General features: G+C 46.9%; 1 protein-coding gene across 3 annotated transcripts in view; it reads right to left on the bottom strand.

Annotated features, from left to right (window-relative positions):
- The window catches only part of MAP2K1 (mitogen-activated protein kinase kinase 1), a 111,570-nt gene that overhangs the window by 5,101 nt on the left and 87,530 nt on the right, over positions 1–18,939 (bottom strand). For all 3 annotated transcript variants that reach the window (XM_005559865.4, XM_065548096.1, XM_073996106.1), the window contains 2 exons: positions 4,561–4,685; positions 1,564–1,765 (listed from right to left, as the gene is read on the bottom strand). In XM_005559865.4, coding sequence (XP_005559922.1) covers positions 1,564–1,765; positions 4,561–4,685 — 327 coding nt within the window. The remainder of the gene's footprint in view (positions 1–1,563; positions 1,766–4,560; positions 4,686–18,939) is intronic.

Here is an 18,939-nt window from a genome sequence, read left to right as displayed (position 1 = left end):
GGGAGATGGGGTTTCTTTCTGGGGTAATGAAAATGTTCCAGAATGAGACAGTGGTGATGGCTGCACAACATGGAACAATATACTAAAAACCACTGAACTACATACTTTAAAATGTGAATTTTGTCTTACGTGAATTCTATCTCAATAAAAAAAAAAACTACCAAAAGTCATGATTAAAAAATTAGAACGCAGTGGCTCACGCCTAAAATCCCAACACGTTGGGAGGCCAAGGCAGGAGGATCACTTGAGCCCAGGAGTTCCAGACCAGCCTAGTCAACATAGCGAGACCTCATCTATACAAAAAATTTTAAAAATTAGCCAGGCATGCCGGGCGCGGTGGCTCACACCTGTAATCCCAGCACTTTGGGAGTCTGAGGGTGGCGGATCACCTGAGGGTCGGGAGTTCCAGACCAGCCTGACCAACGTGGAGAAATGCCATCTCTACTAAAAATACAAAAACTTAGCCGGGCGTGGTGGCACACACCTGTAATCCCAGCTACTCGGGAGGCTGAGGCCGGAGAATCGCTTGAGCCCGGGAGACGGAGGTTGCAGTGAGCTGAGATCACGCCACTGCACTTCAGCCTGGGCAACAAGAGTGAGACTCCATCTCAAAAAAAAACCCAAAAAACTAGCCAGGCATGGTAGCACGGTGGCACATGCCTGTGGTCTCAAGTACTCAGGAGGCTGAGGCAGAAGGATCACTTGAGCCCAAGAGGTCAAGGCTGCAGTAAGCCATGATGGCACCACTGCACTCCACCCTGGGTGACAGAGCAAGACCCAGTATCAAAACAAAAACAAAAACAGCCTGGGCGACAGAGCAAGACTCCGTCTCAAAAAAAAAAAAACAAAAACAAAAACAAAAACAAAAAAACCCCAGAAATTAGAAGCCAGGCATGGTGGATCATGCCTGTAATCTCAGCACTTTGGGAGGCTGAGGCAGGAGGATTGCTTGAGCCCTAAAGTTAGAGACTAACCTGAGCAACATAAGGAGACTATGTCTCTACAAAATAAAAAACAAACTAGCTGGGCATGGTGGCATGTGACTGTGGTCCCAGCTACTCAGGAGGCTGAGGTAGGACAATCACTTGGGCCTGGGAAGTTAAGGCTGCAGTGAACTGTGATCGTGCCATTGCACTCCAGACAGAGTGAGCCCCTTCTCTCCCAACCCCCCAGATAAATTATAGCCTGTAGTCCCAGCTACTCTGGAGGCTGAGGGAGGAAGACTGCTTGAGCCCAGGAGTTGAAGACTGTGACTAGCCACTGCACTGGGCAACACAGCAAGACCCTTAATAATAAAAATAATACAAAAGGTTAAATAATGTATACAAAGTCTTAAGTGCAGTGCCTAGAACATAGTACATACTCAACAAATGGTAGGAAGTAGTTGGTAATAACAACACCCACCTGGAGACCCTTGCTGCTTCCTCCTAGCCCTAGCCTGGCATCCAGGGACAGAGAAATCAGTCTTGGCAGAATGTACAGAGAATCAGCCCTCCAGAAACCCCTGAAAGTAAGGGACCCCCCAACACACAGTCCAAGATGGGGACACACCAGGCTACTCACAGCTAAGGGGCCTCCCGGGGGTCCTTGGCCTAGGTGGGGTCTCAGCCGCATCTCCCTCCACCTGGCACCCAAACATCAGTTCTAGCTCCTTGGCATCTGGAGGAGGGATGGGATACCTCCCAACCGCCATCTCTACCAGAGAGAGTCCCATGCTCCAGATGTCTGACTGCACAGAGTAATGAGTCCCCTGGAGTCTTTCTGGCTGCAGGAGAGACAGACAGTTATAAATACCTGACCTAAAATGGACCCCTGGGTCTGCTAATGCATTTTCTCTTTTGTCCCTTCTCAATAGTTCATATCCTGTTTCAAGAGCTCCACTAACCTCTTGAATTTGGCCTTCCACCTACCCCCAAACATTGTGTTTACCAAATCCTAGCTGGCTTCTGTGGCTTTGACCCCTCATCCCTGCTCTCTCTCTCCTATAATCTGGCCTAAACTGACAGACCACATGTAATCAGCTGGGCCCTGGCTGCCACTTCAGCCTGTGGTTCCAGCTTTACCCAGCTTGGCCACAGTCTTGCACGCACAGGGCAGCCTGTCCGAACCCCAGCATGAGTGGCTCATCTTGTCACTGAATGTGAAACATGAAGCTTGTGGAACGCGGGTTGGGAATGAGGTGTGCTGTGGATACATAGAACAAAAGATCTTGGGTCAGTGGGCCTGAGACTTAAATCCCAGTTCCGGGACTTACAAGCTAAAGGATCCTGACTATCAGCCTCATCTATAAAATGGGGCTGCTGCTGGGCCAGGGCGCAGTGGCTCACGCCTCTAATCCCAGCACTTTGGGAGGCTGAGGCAGGAGGATCACATGAGATCAGGAGTTCGAGACCAGCCTGGTCAACATAGCGAAACCCTGTCTCTACTAAAAATACAAAAATTAGCTGGACGTGGTGGTGCATGCCTGTAATTCCAGCTACTTGGGAAGCTGAGGCAGGAGAATCATTTGAACCCGGGAGGCAGAGGTTGCAGTGAGCCAAAATCACGCCACCACACTCCAGCCTGGGCAAGAAGAGCGAAAACACCGTGTCGGAAAAAAAAAGGTCGGGGGGGGGGGGGGGGGTCAGCTGCTGCTGATGAAAATGACAGTAACAATGACATAAGAAAACTCTACTTAGGGTTACTAAGAAGATCAAATGACAATGTATGTCAGATGTTGTAAAATGCTGTACAAATATTGGTTGATACTGGTGGGAAGAGCCAAAGAGAAAAAATGTATACAGTGCTATGTAAAAGCATTATTTTTAATGAGCATTATTTGAAATAGCACATGTATTTCAAGAACCCTACCGAAAAAATATTTATTCTGGCCATAGTATATTCATTTAGACATTAACTTCTCCTGTAGCATTTTTCACTAACTCCAACACTGGACTATTTTGGAACTGACCATATAACCACAAAAATCCAAACCATTAAACCCTTGACCAGTAACTCCTAGGGCCTGTTAATGGATTTTGAACTTGAGAGTTGGCAGTCAAATGGCCCAGGATGCCAGCTGCTCAGTTATTAGACATTTAGGGAAGAAACAATAAGGAGATGACAGAGAAGGAGTTCTACTGTGGATCACTGGAGTGGAGGGGTGGGGATGTGGGTCAGTGCCAGGTGAGGTTGACAGTGGCTGGAGTCACAGTGGGGGGTAGGCGCCAGCAAGAAGGAATGAGGATGTGTTCACACTGGGATCTGGGCACAGGTGCCAAATCCTCCCTAAGAGGCAAATGAGGGTGTGCTGTGCAAAGGGCATCTGCCTGGCAAGGGGGCAGCTAGCTTTCAATCCTGGCTCAGCAAGGTTAAGCAGGCAGGTTGCTTAACCTCCCTGAATCTACACTTCCTCACCTCTAAAATGGGAACAATAATCTTTATTTCCTGGGACAACCACATGGATCAAATGAGACCTTCCAGGGACATGACATGTGCTTTGACAGAGAACACATACAATGTGATCTCAGTTAAGATCTGAGCCTCTGCGCCTGTCCCCCCTTCCACACGGGCCTGCACTCCCTGCCACTTCTGTAAAGACTGCCTACTCACTCCAACGCTTCTCCACTCTGCCACACTTCAGCACTGGCCCAGACTCACGTTTCCACCTTTCCGAATCATTCTCAGAAATGTGCTATCCATGTACCCTCCCACTCAGCCAACTAAACATCTACCCACTTGCCAAGCATTCCCTGAACACCTACCACATGCCAGGCCCCATGCCAGGCACTAGGGACAAGAGAGACACCTTGTCCCTGTCCCCAAGGAACTGGTGATATGGAGGAGGGAAGAGAACATGCTGGTGCTGCCATAGTGTGAGGATAGCCCCACACAACACTCTGGTGACAGTGGGAGCCAGCAGAGCTGGGAGCAGGAGGGAAGACGCCCAACACTGGGTGTTGGCTGAAATGGAGCAGAGACTCTGGCGAGGGGTCCAGGTGTGCTGCAGTTAGAGGGAGGAGTAAATGACTGACAGACATAGTGAGGAGGGAGAAAAGAGGCTGGACAATTCTGAACAGACTCTCAGGAGTTGGGAGCTACAAGATACTGAAAGGATGGGCTGCTGAGAAGGCACATTAAAAGCCAATGCTCAGGTTTCTACCTTGGGAAACCAGGAAGATGATGCTGTCTATTTACTGCTAAGAGAAAAGGAGGAGGTGAGGTAGTTTGGGGTGGGTCATATCTGAGCATCCTGGGTTTGTGGAGCTAAAGACGATCATGTAGAGATGCCCAGAGGGGAGCTGGAGCTCACAATCCTTCAGAATGAAAAGCTGCATTCTGAAGCTGCACAATCCTCTCAGTGAGTCAAGGCCCCAATATCCCAGTTATGCTCCAAGGCCTAAGAAAGACCAAGACCATCTTCCCATTCAAATTCATCTCCTCAGGAAGGACCACTGTGCCTCCTCCCTCACTTCTCGTCCCCCACCCAGCACAAGACTCTGGCTCCACAGGAAAGATACCCACTGGGCTCCTATCCCTGACCGTACAATAAGTTCAAGCAATGGAAACTTCTGTTCATACCGACATGTAGGACCTTGTGCCCACGAAGGAGTTGGCCATGGAGTCGATGAGCTGCCCGCTGACCCCAAAGTCACAGAGCTTGATCTCCCCACGGGAGTTGACTAGGATGTTGGAGGGCTTGACATCTGCAAGGAAGAGAAAATAGAAAAGGAAGGAATTGACACAGGTAGATTGGGGAAGAGAAGGGTCAGCATTCCACACAGACCAGCCCTGACCCTGAGTCCCAGGACAACACCCCGTCCACCATCAGGCAGCCCTTGGCTTGCAAACACTGTACACCAAGGCCCCTTGTTCCAAGTTCAAGAAGCAACTGTCAGGAGATGAAATGAGCAGCTGCTTTAGAAGTAGAATAGAAAGACAGTCGATTTCCACTCTGAGAATGCAGACTTGGCCAGATGACCCACAGGAAGGAGTCTGTTATCATGAACAGTCAGGATTTCGAAGTCTGTTGCTTCAACCACCCATACTGGTAAGACATACTATCTATGGTTGGATCATGAAGGAGGCAGAAAAAAAACAATAAAACCTATCTGCTTGCTGAAGCTACACAGGCTAGAAGGGGACAGGGTTTGGCGGGAATTCCCATTCTAGACCTCTGCACCAGGCACAGAGCATGTGGGTCTTTTTCTTATGAGTATGTGTGGCAGGGGTGGGAGCTGAGTGATGATTCCATTCCACTGGAGTCACTCACCTAACAGCCTACACAGCTACATCTACCCTGCCAGTCAAGGGGAACCCCTTGCTATCTGGCGCTGGAACATGAGAGAGCTTAAAGCTGCTCCTCAGAGGCAAAACAATGTTCCCATCCCCCTTCCTTGCACTCTTATTATCACCCCATCCCACCCATCTGGTCACTGTCACAAATACCAGTACATTGGCCCTTAGTTTGCAGAGACCTAAATTTCCAAACTTTTTTTTTTCCCACTGTATCCTCTGATTCATAAAGTGTCCTGTAAAGTGCATAGACCAGGGTCAATTATCCTCATTTATAAGTGAGAAAACCAAGGCTGGGACTTGGTGAAGGCCCCTGGAGCAGGGCTTTGTGGAGCAGACATCAGCAATGAGACTCACTTTGAGGGCAGACCATGTCTAGGGAAATCCTTAATAGTCGTAATATAGACACCACATAGGACATCTAGAAAATCACAGAAAAAATCCAAACCTCCTATGATACAACCCAGCAGAGTCACTACTAACATTTCATTATTTTTCCCTTCAACACTGTGTTATATGAATGCATTTATTTATTATTTCTTTTTTAGACACAGAGTCTCACTAAATTGCCCAGGCTGGGCTTGAACTCCTGGGCTCAAGCAATACTCCCGCCTCAGCCTCCCAAGTAGCTGGGAGGATAGGTACAGGTCACCATGGCCGGCTATTTATTCTTAAACAGATTCAAACAGGTCTATTTAAGTATCTTTCCAAGGGCAAATTGAAAAACAAAAGCTGGCGGTGCCTCATGCCTATAATCCCAGCACTTTGGGAGGCCGAGACAGGAGGATCACCTGAGGTCAGGAGTTCAAGACCAGCCTGGCCAACATAGTGAAACCTTGTCTCTAATAAAGATACAAAAATTAGCCAGGTGTGGTGGTGCACACCTGTAACCCCTAGCTATTCAAGAGGCTGAGGCAGGAGAATCATTTGAACCCAGGAAGCAGAGGTTGCAGTGAGCCAAGATCGTGCCACTGCACCCCAGCCTGGTGACAGAGTGAGACTCTGTCTCCAAGAAAAACAAAAAAAGGCTAAAAGGCCCAAGAGATCCAGCAACTTGTTCAAAGTCACACAGCAAAAACTGGGTAAAGCTGAAAGCAGATCCCAGGCCCTCTGACACTTAACAACTGTCCTCTTCTACCCACCCTACTGCCATGGTCTAACAGTCGCCACCTACTGTCCACTGAGCACCTGCTACCTTACCTGTGGGCTCTGTGTGGGCACCAGGCAGACAGCAGGCAAGAAACTGACCAAGTCCCCCACTGTCATGAAGCTTCAATTTTAGTGTGAGGAGACAGACAATAAATCAATCAATGAACAAATGTGTAACATCAGGTGGTCTTAAGTGGCATAAAGAGAAACATAAAACCCAGCTGGGCATGGTGGCTTACACCTGTAATCCCAGCATTTTGGGAGGTTGAGGTAGGCGCATCATTTGAGGTCAGCATGGTGAAACCCTGTCTTTACTAAAAATACAAAAATTGGCTGGGTGTGGTAGCACAAGCCTGTAATCCCAGCTACTCAGGAGGCAGAGACAGGAGAATCGCTTGAACCCAGGAGGTGGAAGTTGCAATGAGCCAAGATCATGCCACTGCACTCCAGCCTGAGCAATAGAGTGAAACTCCGTCTCAAAAAAAATTAACAAAACAAAACCCTGTGAGGGCAGAGAGAGTAAGGGGGGTACTGCCATGACAAGGTGGAAGGAACGGCCCTGTGAGGAGAGGACACTTGAGCAACTATGTGAACAGAGAGAGGGAGTGAGCCATGCAGCCTCTCAGAGAACCATGGGGAGATTCTGAACTTCGGGAGGAGAGGGGCGAGTTCTGTTCTTTCCCTGGGCCTAGTGTTAGGACAGGGCGCACAAACACTTCAGCCGAGGCATGAGTCCAGCAGTTGCTTGTTAGAGTTGTACCTCCTCATCCCACCATGCCCATGGCCCCTCAGAGGACAGGCGTGTGCCTGGCCTCTGGAGGTCAGGAGCTCAGGATTTGGAAAATCATGCTGAGAATGGAACGAGACTGAGAAGGGTAAGGGGTGTGACAGCGCCTGCTGGGGCGGCACACCAAGGCGCTCTGACACAAGCCCTCTTCCACACCTCCCACCCAGTGCCATCGCCTCTCATCCATGCCAGGCCACACGGCACCAGGCTCCCTCACCTGGCCCATACTCTCCCCATGGGCTGTTTAGGCATGACCTGTTAGGCCTGTTTTAGAGTAAAAGAGTAGCACTGGCTAGTGACACAGAAGCCCTGTGTCAAATCCTGACCCTGCCACTCACTCTCCACGCAGCCCCGAGCAAGTCACTTGACTTTTCTGGGCCATGGTTTGCCATGAATGAAAGGGTCACAATGGCGGTTCTCATACCATCACAGACCAGGATCGATGTAATAAGGCGTGGCATATGAGCAGCACACCACGTTATAGGAATAGAGAATGACTGCTTCACAGGCTGCCCTCCGAGATCAGCAGTTCACAGAACCAGACACCTCTCCTTCCCCACAAGAACACAGTCTCCTCCACCCAGGCCAGCAGCTTCTTCCTTTGCTGGCTCAGACACCTCTCTTCAGGCTGCAGCTACTGCTCAGGCATGACTGTGCTGCATCTAGCTGTCCTTGTATCTGATCTCTATTCACATGGCAAGCAAGCCTCCCTTTTTCAAACTTACATAACACAGCTTGCCGCCATCCCTGGCTGTGAGCTCCAGCTTCTCCCACCCATTCCAGGAAACAATACTGCCTAGGAGGCAGCAGAGATGCAAGGGGTTGGAGAGGAAGAGAAGGGAAATTCTAAGGGGCTTTTCACTGCTGGACCACATTGGTCCTGGGAGCCAGATCCCAGAGGGCCTCACAAGAAGCCACCTGGAAACCTGGGCGCATGAGATCACTGAACCCCAGAGCACGCTGCCGGAGCTGCCAGGCTAGGACATCCCTCTTGTCCCTGCGCCTGCCACACCCAAGTCTAGCTCTTCTCTGGGGATGGAAGAGAGGCACATGATGGCAGACAAGTCCAGAGAGAGTTCATTTCTTGACCTCCCTCAGCACCCCACACTTGCTTCCCACAATAGCCAGGCGCTTCACACACTGTTCCTGTCTCCAGCATTTTCTCCCTCCACCCGCCTGCACAGAAACCAGCACTCCTCCAGCGGGACAGCCCCTGCACAGAGCCTGCCATGGCTCCCCTCTGCCTCAGAGCACAGTCCCAAGCCCCTCTGCCCAGGTTTCCATGCCCTTCACTGTTTCCTCCTTTCCTCTCCAACTTCTCACCACAACACATCTCCACATCCACTTTCTCCTGGTTGGGGCTGCTCTGCCTCTCTAACTGCCCCTGTGTAAGAGTCTCGCCTTCTCTTGTGCTGGTCCTTGCATCTAACAAGTAGTCCTTTCAAATCACCCTGTCACCTCTACTCCTAGGTGCCTAGTTCTTCTGAATCCCCTTCTCAACTTGGGATAATGCCCTGCTCCTGGAGTCCTGGGAGGATTAACTGGGCTTCCTCTCATTCTCCTAGCAGAGCCCTCAAACATTCGAATCACAGGCCCAGTCCTTCTCTACTTAATGAGGCCACCTCTGGGCCTTGGGTTCTCTTTCTGATCCTTTGTTAACCGAAAGGTGATGCTGAGAGGGCCCCCAGCAGCTGGTGGGCCAGGCTGCATTCTGGAGGAAGCATCAACCACCCAGTAGACTCCCAGGCTCATAAGCTTCCCTAGGAATCCCACAGGAGGCTGAGATCTAATAACCCCAATTCTGCTCAGCTTCTGTGACAATGAGTATGGGTAACCCCTCCTTCCTCAAAAATGAACAAGGAGGTTTTATGAAAAACTCAGAAAGTATGTTCTTCTCCGGTATTTTCTGTCCCAAAATAACACTATTCAAAGCCTCCTGATTTTTCCCTCAAGAGCACATATTTTGAAGTTTAACTATTAAAGTATTTTCTAACCCTCTAAAATAAGGTGTTTGGATAAAACAATTTAGGGAGTTGTTTATTCTAGAAACACAGAGTATCTGCACTGAGCTATGAGTAAAAAGGACACAGGGATTGTTACCATCAGGGGAGACAGAATCCAACAAATGACAAGAAAACGTGCATGTGTAAAGGCAAAGATGAAGATGTGGTCAAGGCCCCGTGGACTAGTTCTAAATTCTTCCAACTAGGTGGGATGGGTGCCACCCATTGGATGATAGCCTGAGTAGCTGACAACACCCTGGCAGGCAGATGAATCAAGGTGAATCTCAGCCTTCTATGTGTTTCCACTATATCCTAATACCTTCATTTTGTTTGGTTTAGGCTAATATTAAAAGCAACTTAATTCCCTAAGGCAAGATGGAAGACGATGGGGCCTGGAAGAAGAGAAAGGCAGAGGAGGGGTGGAAGTGGGGAGCCCAAAAGAAAGAGAAGAGGTGGGGCTGGGCTCAGTGGCTCACACCTGTAATCCCAGCACTTTGGGAGGCCGAGGCGGATGGATCACGGTCAGGAGATCGCGACTGTCCTGGCTAACATAGTGAAACCCCATCTCTACTAAAAATACAAAGAATTAGCCAGGCGTGGTTGCAGGTGCCTGTAGTCCCAGCTACTCGGGAGGCCGAGGCCGGAGAATGGCCTGAACCTGGAAGGCAGAGCTTGCAGTGAGCTGAGATCATGCAACTGCACTCCAGCCTGGGTGACAGAGCGAGACTCCCTCTCAAAAAAAAAAAAAAGAAGAGGTGGAAGGAAGGAGTGAGGGGCTGCTGAGAAGCAAGCAGAGTGACACAGGGAAGCTGCATTCTTGCTTATCTGTGACAAAGGCTGAATCCAAAAGTAGATAAGCAACAGTTAAAGGATTTAAAAAATAAAAAAACAAAGGCAAATGATTTTTTTTAAAAGGCAACGTTAGGCTTCAAACGACCTCTTCTTAGCATCCTTGGCAGAGCCTTAATAACTCTCCCCACTGAAGATGAAGAAACAGAAAGGGAGCTGACTGGATGAGTCAAATTGCACCCTCTACAGAGCCCCTCCAGCCATCCATGGCCTCGGGGAGCTAGTTAAGTAGCAGAGATAATTAAATTCAGAGAAAATCCCCAACTCTTCAATTAGCCATTACTCATAACCTCTCTTCCCCCACCCAAATTTCCTTCCCCAGGAGCACTGGAAAAAAAGCCAGAATGCAGCTGGGAGACTAGGTGGGAGAATGAGAGGTGCAGGTGAGCCTAGCAGGCCTACGAAGATCCTACAGCAGCTCTGGTTTATGGAACACCTGCTGTGGCAGGCCTTTTAAATATACTAGCCTCGGCCGGGCGCGGTGGCTCAAGCCTGTAATCCCAGCACTTTGGGAGGCCGAGACGGGCGGATCACAAGGTCAGCAGATCGAGACCATCCTGGTTAACACGGTGAAACCCCGTCTCTACTAAAAAATACAAAAAACTAGCCGGGCGAGGTGACGGCGCCTGTAGTCCCAGCTACTCGGGAGGCTGAGCCAGGAGAATGGTGTAAACCCGGGAGGCGGAGCTTGCAGTGAGCTGACATCTGGCCACTGCACTCCAGCCTGGGCGACACAGCTAGACTCCGTCTCAAAAAAAAAAAAAAAAAAAAAAAAAAATATATATATATATATATATATATATATATATATATACTAGCCTCTGTTTTTGTTTTTTGGGGGGTGTTTTTGTTTTGTTTTTCTGAGACAAAGTCTTACTCTGTCACCCAGGCTAGAGTGCAGTGGCATGATCTCGGCTCACTGCAACCTCTGCCGCCTCCCCAGTTCAAACACACTATCTTCTTTAATCCTTACAGTAACACTGTGAGAGAAGCATTATAAACCACTGCACACAGATGAGAAACACTGAGGCCCAGAGTAGGGAGGCGTCACCTGTCAGGGTGGCACAGGGAGCTAACGATAGGGCCTAGGGTTAGAATTCAGACCTCTGAGGGAGCATTCTCTCCAGGATCTAGAAAATCAGGGCCCAGACAATAGGACTAAAGGCAACCCATAAGAAGCTGTACTCCAAAGTTTCAGAAGAGCCCTTATTGAGCTGTGGCTGGGGAAGGAATCACTCACATTACAGATGTAATGAGCTTTACTTCTGGGAACAAGGATTTGACTTGGGACAGGCTGAAATCCCTGAAATTCAGTAAGGAGAGAATAATTCTCCACTCCAGTTTAGCGAGTGAGCACGATGCTTCTTTCTCAGCTCCAGCCCATTATCCTTCTTGACAAGGCCAATTGCAAGAAATGTGCTAGCAGCAGGAACCACTTTCAAGTTTATCTCCCTCACTTTCAAGATTTTTACAACCAAGCCCAGCAACTGCATTTTCTTTTCTTCCTTCCAAGCCTCATTAGTTTTGAAATGCTTTCCTTCTCTACCTTCCCTACACTTCTCTCTGCCAATTCACTGCTCATCCTCTGACCCAGAGGGCCCATAAACCCTGACAATTAAACACAGGATGATGTTGCAGGAGTTTAGGATTTGCTTTTCATTAGCACACAACATTCCAATAAATTATCTAAATTTTTAGGGGCATGGCGGCTCAGGCCTGTAATCCCAGCACTTCAAGAGGCTAAGGCGGGTGAACTGCTAGAGGCCAGAAGTTCGAGACCAGCCTGGGCACCATGGCAAAACTCTAGCAAAAATACCAAAAAAATTATCTAGGCATGGTGGTGTGCACCGGTAGTCCCAGCTACTCAGGAGGCTGAGGCATGAGAACTGATTGAACCCAGGAAGCAGAGGTTGCAGTGAGCTGAGATTGCGCCACTGCACTCCAGCCTGGGTGACAGTGAGACTTTGTCTCAAAAAAGTAAAATAACATAAAATAAATTATCTAAAATTTTAATACAGAATGTAACAAAAGCCAGAGCAAAAGGTATAGGGGGTTACAGAGAGAAGAGAGGTGTAATAAAAGGAGAAAGAAAGGAAAGAAGAGCAGTCAAGGGAAATGCTTATGAATCCCAGATTCCCTGACAGCACTCTTTTTTTTTTTTTTTTTTTTTTTGCTGAAGTGCAGTGATACGATCATGGCTCACTGCAGCCTCGACCTCCTAGGCTCAAGCGATCCTCCCACTTCAGTGCGCGCCACCATGCCCAACTAACTGTTTCTGTTTTTGGTACCCAGGGTCTCCCTGCTTTGCCCAGGCTGGTCTCAAACCCCTGGGCCCAAGCGAGCCTACTGCCTCAACCTCCCAAAGTGCTGAGATTACAATTGTGAGTCACTACGCCCAGCCTGATCTCTCGTTTTTAATGACCCTTCATAATATTTGGCAGAATAGCCCTAGTTTACAGAGATGGAAATTGTGGCTGGAGGATAAAATCTCTTGCCAAACGTCACAAAATAACATGAAAACAGCATATTTTCCCCCCACCAGATTCGGACTACCTCAGAAGAGCTGATACGCAATGTATCACAAAGCCAATCAACCACCTACAGGCAGCAGAACAAACTTGGCTAACTTGAGTACTTCTCATATGCTATTCAAGAAACGGAAATTAGCTAAAAATCTGTTTTGACCTGCTGAGGGCTAATTTTGTTCAGCAGGAGAAGTGGGAGGTAGTGAGGTGGGTGTTAAAACAATGACAAAAGAAGATAGGCCAGAGTTCTGTTCATTATTAAACAATGAGTAGCAAAGAATTTCTAGTAATGTCACCATATTTACATAACCCTGCTCCACCAAAGTACGGCCTCCCCATTTGTGCCTGGGTCACAGCTTAACATAATTCACCAAAAAAGGTCTGGAAAAAAGGTCAGGAAACTACTCACCAGTTATTTCTAGCTTGGGATAACCCCTAATGGAAAAACTTAGAAGAACGTGTTTGACAATTTAAAGACAGATGTCAGGCATTCCTTGTCTCCCCATCATACATACTTCTTTGGGGCAAATGCAGCTTTAGGTGGAGACTAACGATCAGAGAACCTTGTCCCTGGCTACAGGGCAGCCCCCTGACCTAGGCTTGGCTACTCATAGCTCCCTATCCCCTGGCCATGGTGATCTCATAGGTCTGGGCACATGACCCCTAAGAGTCCAATCAGGAGTCCTCGCTCAGAACTTTCTAATTGAAGTGAGAAAATTCTTCTGATAACAAAACTGTAAAGCAGGAAACCATGGTTCCATCTGGTAGACAGCTGGCCCAAGAGAAGAAAGCCAACATCAAAAAGGAAACAAGTGAGAGAGAGAGATCTAACAGCTTTTTATTTTATTTTTTTTTTGAGATGAAGTCTCACTCTATCGCCCAGGCTGGAGTGCAGCAGCATGATCTCAGCTCACTACATCCTCTGCCTCCCAGGTTCAAGCAATTCTCCCTGCCTCAGCCTCCCGAATAGCTGGGACTACAGGCACCTGCCACGATGCCCAGCTCATTTTTGTATTTTTTAGTAGAGATGGTGTTTCGCCATGTTGGCTAGGCTAGCTAAGAGCATCTTTTTTTTTTTTTTTTTGAGACGGAGTCTCGCTCTGTTGCCAGGCTGAATTGCAGTGGCGCAATCTCGACTCAATGCAACCTCCCGCCTCCCAGGTTCAATCGATTCTCCTGCCTCAGCCTCCTGAGTAGCTGGGACTACAGGCACCTGACACCAGGCCCAGCTAATTTTTGTATTTTTAGTAGAGACGGGGTTTCACCATGTTGGCCAGACTGGTCTCGATCTCTTGACCTCGTGATCTGCCGTCCTGGGCCTCCCAAAGTGCTGGGATTACAGGCGTGAGCCACCGTGCCCAGTAGCTAACAGCATCTTTTTAAAGCACATTTTAATCAAAGTATAAGAGCTAATGACATTTGAGCCCCTAGATACAATTATCCATCAGGCCAGCTGTATTCCTATCCTTTCTGGAGTTTGGTTAGCTGATACAAAAAAACAAAACAAAACAAAAAATCATCTTTATTGTTTGAGCTAATTCAAGTTCACTAGCAACCAAGAATCTTAACACCCAGTGATTCTTACCATCAGCTGGCATCATAAATTTCATTATTAAGTAGGTCGTTTAGTGTGGTGTGGAAACAGCACCACTAACCTAGATCTGGAGTTAGACAGATCTGGGTTTGAATCCTAGCTCTATCATCTACTAGCTCTGTGGCCCCAGCCCAGTTCCAGAACCTCTCTGAGCCTTTCCTTGACTGTCAGGTGGGAATAGTAACTCCTACCTGCTAATGTCTGGTGGGACTAAGTACTCAAATCAGGAGGCTTTAAATGTGAGAAGCACAGAAGTTAGAGTTCAATGGCTCTTGCAGCTTGGAGGGAAAATAAAAGCTAACATTTATTTCAGAAAAAAAAATACAACCAATATAAGGAATCAGATTCCTTCTCAGCCTGGCTTCTACCTAACACGGCCCCTGTGAAAGGAAAAGAAATCTTGGGGCCCCAAAAATCACTAAGCTAAAGGGAAGTCAAGCTGGGAACTGCTTAGGGCAAACCTGCCTCTCATTCTATTCAAAGTCATCCCTCTGCTCACTGAGATAAATGCATATCTGATTGCCTCCTTTGCAAAGGCTAACCAGAAACTCGAAAGAATCCAACTGTTTGTCTCTCACCTACCTGTGACCTCGAAGCTCCCTTCCTGCTTCAAGTTGTCCTGCCATTCCCAACAGAACCAAGGAACATCTTACATATACTGATGTCTCATGTCTCCCTAAAATGTATTAAACCAACCTGTGCTTGGACCACCTTGGGCACATGTCATCAGGACCTCCTGGGGCTGTGTCACAGGGTCCTCAACTTTGGCAAAATAAACCTAAATTAACTGAGACCTGTCTCAGTTATTCAGGGTTCATGTTTTGGTAACCACAAAGGGATTCTGAGTGGAGGTGCCCCTGACCTTTGACAAATCTCCCATTGGTGCCTGGTACCAGCTTGAGCTATCTTTATGGCTCAAACCAACTGGACAATTTGCTGAGGCCTAGAAGCACCTCCTCCAGAGAATCCCTGATCTCCCAAAATCAGGGAGTGGTCTAAAGTTTATTTTGCTGTACAACTCCTTTTTAATTTTTTTTCAGTTTTACTTACTTCCAACACAAGGAAGGCAAGTTTTCCTGCTTCCGTGACAATGGAAGGCAAGTAACTCCTTTATGGAGTTTTGAGCTTGCTTCCAACAGGGAGGACAAGTTTGAGTCTCCTCCTGCTTCTAGGATGGTAGAAGGCAGTCTTCAGCATGAAACCCATCCCTAAGTAACTGAATTAGGGTTTGTCTTGGCTACAGTTAAGATTAACAACCAGCTGGTCTTATTTTCTCCTTATTATGAGACCTCTAAGTACATTGTATAGGTTGTGTGATCATTTGTTTGCTTTCTTTTTGTTGTTTCTGTTTTTGTTGTTATTTCGGTCTTTTTCCCATTGGGACTGACCAACTCCATGCAACCTGATCAAATTTGAAGGAAAGTTCCAAATTATGGGGAATGAGGCCTATGAAATGGCTAAATTCCTACAAAAAAACAAGCAAAAAAAAAAGTGGCATGGGGGCGGTGGAGAAAAATGGCCAGCAAAAGAAAAGGAAAAAAAAAGGAAAGATAATGGCTATCACCTCAGGTTGCAGTTCCATACCTAAGGTTCCGCCTTCTTTTTTTCATGACAGCCTAGGTTTGGTTCCCAAATCAAGCCCTTTCTGAAAGGTTTGATATTTGGTACTTCTGAAATAGCAAAAATTTGTCCAAGCAGAAATATGGCAATGAGATCTAAACAGTTTTAAAGGAGTTCAATGGTTAAAAGTCAGCTTAATGAAAAGCTAACATCCAAGATATGTGTGTGTGTGTGTGTGTCTTTAAAAGGACTTTATGTTTTGAGTTTGTTTTTTCTCTGTCTAGGACCTTGTCTTTTTTTGAGACAAATTTTTCTTCTTCTCAGTGGACAGAATTCTGTTTTCTTAATTGACTTCTGCTCTCTCTCCTTTCTCTTGCACCCCCTGCTGCATGAGAAACCTAAAATAGTTTATAATAGCCTGGAGTTCCTTAAAGAAAACAAAGAAGGCACCAGACTCCCTTTGGGGGAGAAACCTGCTTTTTCTTATGGGTCCCCAAGAGTGTAAACAAACAAGTTCCTCTCAGCTATTAAACTGCTTTTGTATTGTGTTACCTGATTTTCTAACTAAAATAGTTATTGCAACAGAGGCTACTCTTGGGTTTTTAAGGAAGAGTGTAGTTTAGACACTTAGAAATGTCTTTGTTTAAAAAAAAAATTTTTTTTTTGAGACGGAGACTCGCTTGGTTGTCCAGGCTAGAGTGCAATGGCGCGGTCTTGGCTCACTGCAACCTCCGCCTCCTGGGTTCAAGCGATTCTCCTGCCTCAGCCTCCGGAATAGCTGGGGTTACAGGTGCCTGCCACCATGGCTGGCTAATTGTTATTTTTAGTAGAGACGGGTTTTCACCAGGTTGGCCAGGCTGGTCTCGAACTGCTGACCTCGTGATCCGCCCACCTCAGCTTCCCAAAGTGTTGGGATTACAGGCGTGAGCCACTGTGCCTGGCCAAAAACAAATTTTTTCTTTTTTTTTTTTTTTTTTTTTGAGACGGAGTCTTGCTCTGTTGTCAGGCTGGAGCACAGTGGTGCGGTCTCGACTCACTGCAACCTCCACATCCTGGGTTAAAGTGATTCTCCTGCCTCAGCCTCCCAAGTAGCTGGGATTACAGGCACCCGCCACCATGCCCATCTAATTTTTATATTTTTAGTAGAGACAGGGTTTCATCATGTTGGTCAGGCTGGTCTTGAACTCCTGACCTCGTGATCCACCCACCTCGGCCTCCCAAAGTGCTGGGATTACAGGCATGAGGCACCGCACCTGGCCAAAAACAATTTTTTTTTAAAGCATCATGTGGTCTAGCCTCCTTTTTGGAGACCCAGGATTCAGTGTGGGCTCTACCCAGAGCTCAGAGATCCAGTTATGATAGGTAGTACCTATTTAAATAAATTGGTCTCCTTATACAATCCTATGATAGATTTCTATAATTGTATGTTTGATTTGGTATCCACCTTTAACCTTCCTCTGCACCAGAGTTTTCCTCTCTGTACTTTACGATGTAAATTTTGCTATCTGATTTTTCACCTTAGAGTTGTGTCCTTTAATACACAGATTTAGGAGCTATTTAGTTGACAACTGCCAAGCATAATGAAACAGGTTATCAAGAGTTTGCAAGTCTGACAGAAGGGGGAAAAAAAAGGAGGTCTGTCTTACCTTTAAGATGTACTTTTATTGGTATAGCTAATATGTCCATGTATTTATGTGTTGTGCACACAATGATTTACTACTAAAAAATATATAAAACAGCTCTAATTAATTGGCTTAAGGAAAAATAAAGCACAAATCAAATACTTTATCAGAAAATGAAAGACTAGTCAAAAGTTTCTCAAGTTTACATGGTTTAAGTAAAATCTTCAATAGATAAGCTACCTTTAAGATTGTTGGTAAAGTACTTACTATTAGAAATGCCTTAAGAATAGCCAGGGTAGGCTGGGCGCGGTGGCTCAAGCCTGTAATCCCAGCACTTTGGGAGGCCGAGGCGGGCGGATCACAAGGTCAGGAGATCGAGACCACAGTGAAACCCCGTCTCTACTAAAAATACAAAAAAAAATTAGCCGGGCGCGGTGGCGGGCGCCTGTAGTCCCAGCTACTCAGGAGGCTGAGGCAGGAGAATGGCGTGAACCCGGGAGGCGGAGCTTGCAGTGAGCCGAGATCGCGCCACTGCAGCCTGGGCAACAGCGTGAGACTCCGTCTCAAAAAAAAAAAAAAAAAAAAAAAAAAAAAAAAAAAAAAAAGAATAGCCAGGGTACATTTTTGTTTGCATTTTTTGACCAAGAAATTTCATACGTATCCCTGCCAAATACTATAAGGTGTCAAAATTTGGCATAGGGGTTACAAAACTATAAACCCAGCCCAAAACAGGATGATCTTTGCTTGTGAGCCACCAGGCGCGGTGGCTCATGCCTGTAATCCCAGCACTTTGGGAGGCCAAGACAGGCAGATCACTTGAGGTCAGAAGTTCAAGGCCAGCCTGACCAACATGGTAAAACCCAATCTCTACTAAAAATACAAAAATTAGTTGTGCGTGGTGGCAGGCACCTGTAATCCCAGTTACTCAGAAAGCTGAGGCAGGAGAATCACTTGAACCCAGGAGGCACAGGTTGCAGTGAGCTGAGATCATGTCACTGCACTCTAGCCTGACTGACAGAGCCAGACTTCGTTAAAAAAAAGAAAAAAAAAATCTTTGCTTCTGTAAATATTGATAAGACACTGATATTGTTTTAGTGAAAATAGCTAAGTCTTGAATTATTTAGTAAAACAACCATAACTTCTAATCATGTGGTTTTAGGCAGCCTAGTCCCCAGGCAGGAAGGGGGTTTGTTTGGGGAAAGGGCTGTTATCGTCTTTGTTTCAAAGCTCAACTATAAACGAAGTTCCTCCCAAAGTTAGTACTGTCTATGCCCAGGAATAAACAGGGACAGCCTGGAGATTAGAAGCAAGATGGAGTTAGTTAGGTCAGATCTTTTTCACTGTCTCAGTTATAATTTTGCAATGACAGTTTCTCTTTTTTTCTTTTTGAGATGGAGTTTCGCTCTTATTGCCCAGGCTGGAGTGCAATGGCACGATCTTGGCTCACGGCAACCTCTGCCTCCTGGGTTCAAGCAATTTTCCTACCTCAGCCTCCCAAGTAGCAGGGATTACAGGTGCTCACCACCATGCCAGACTAATTTCTTGTATTTTTGTAGAGATGGGCTTTCACAACGTT

Source organism: Macaca fascicularis, chromosome 7 (assembly GCF_037993035.2).
Source record: "Macaca fascicularis isolate 582-1 chromosome 7, T2T-MFA8v1.1".
Classification (NCBI taxonomy): Eukaryota; Metazoa; Chordata; class Mammalia; order Primates; family Cercopithecidae; genus Macaca; species Macaca fascicularis.
The sequence above is the reverse complement of the archived record's forward strand: the minus strand, read 5'-3'. Positions and strand labels throughout refer to the sequence as shown.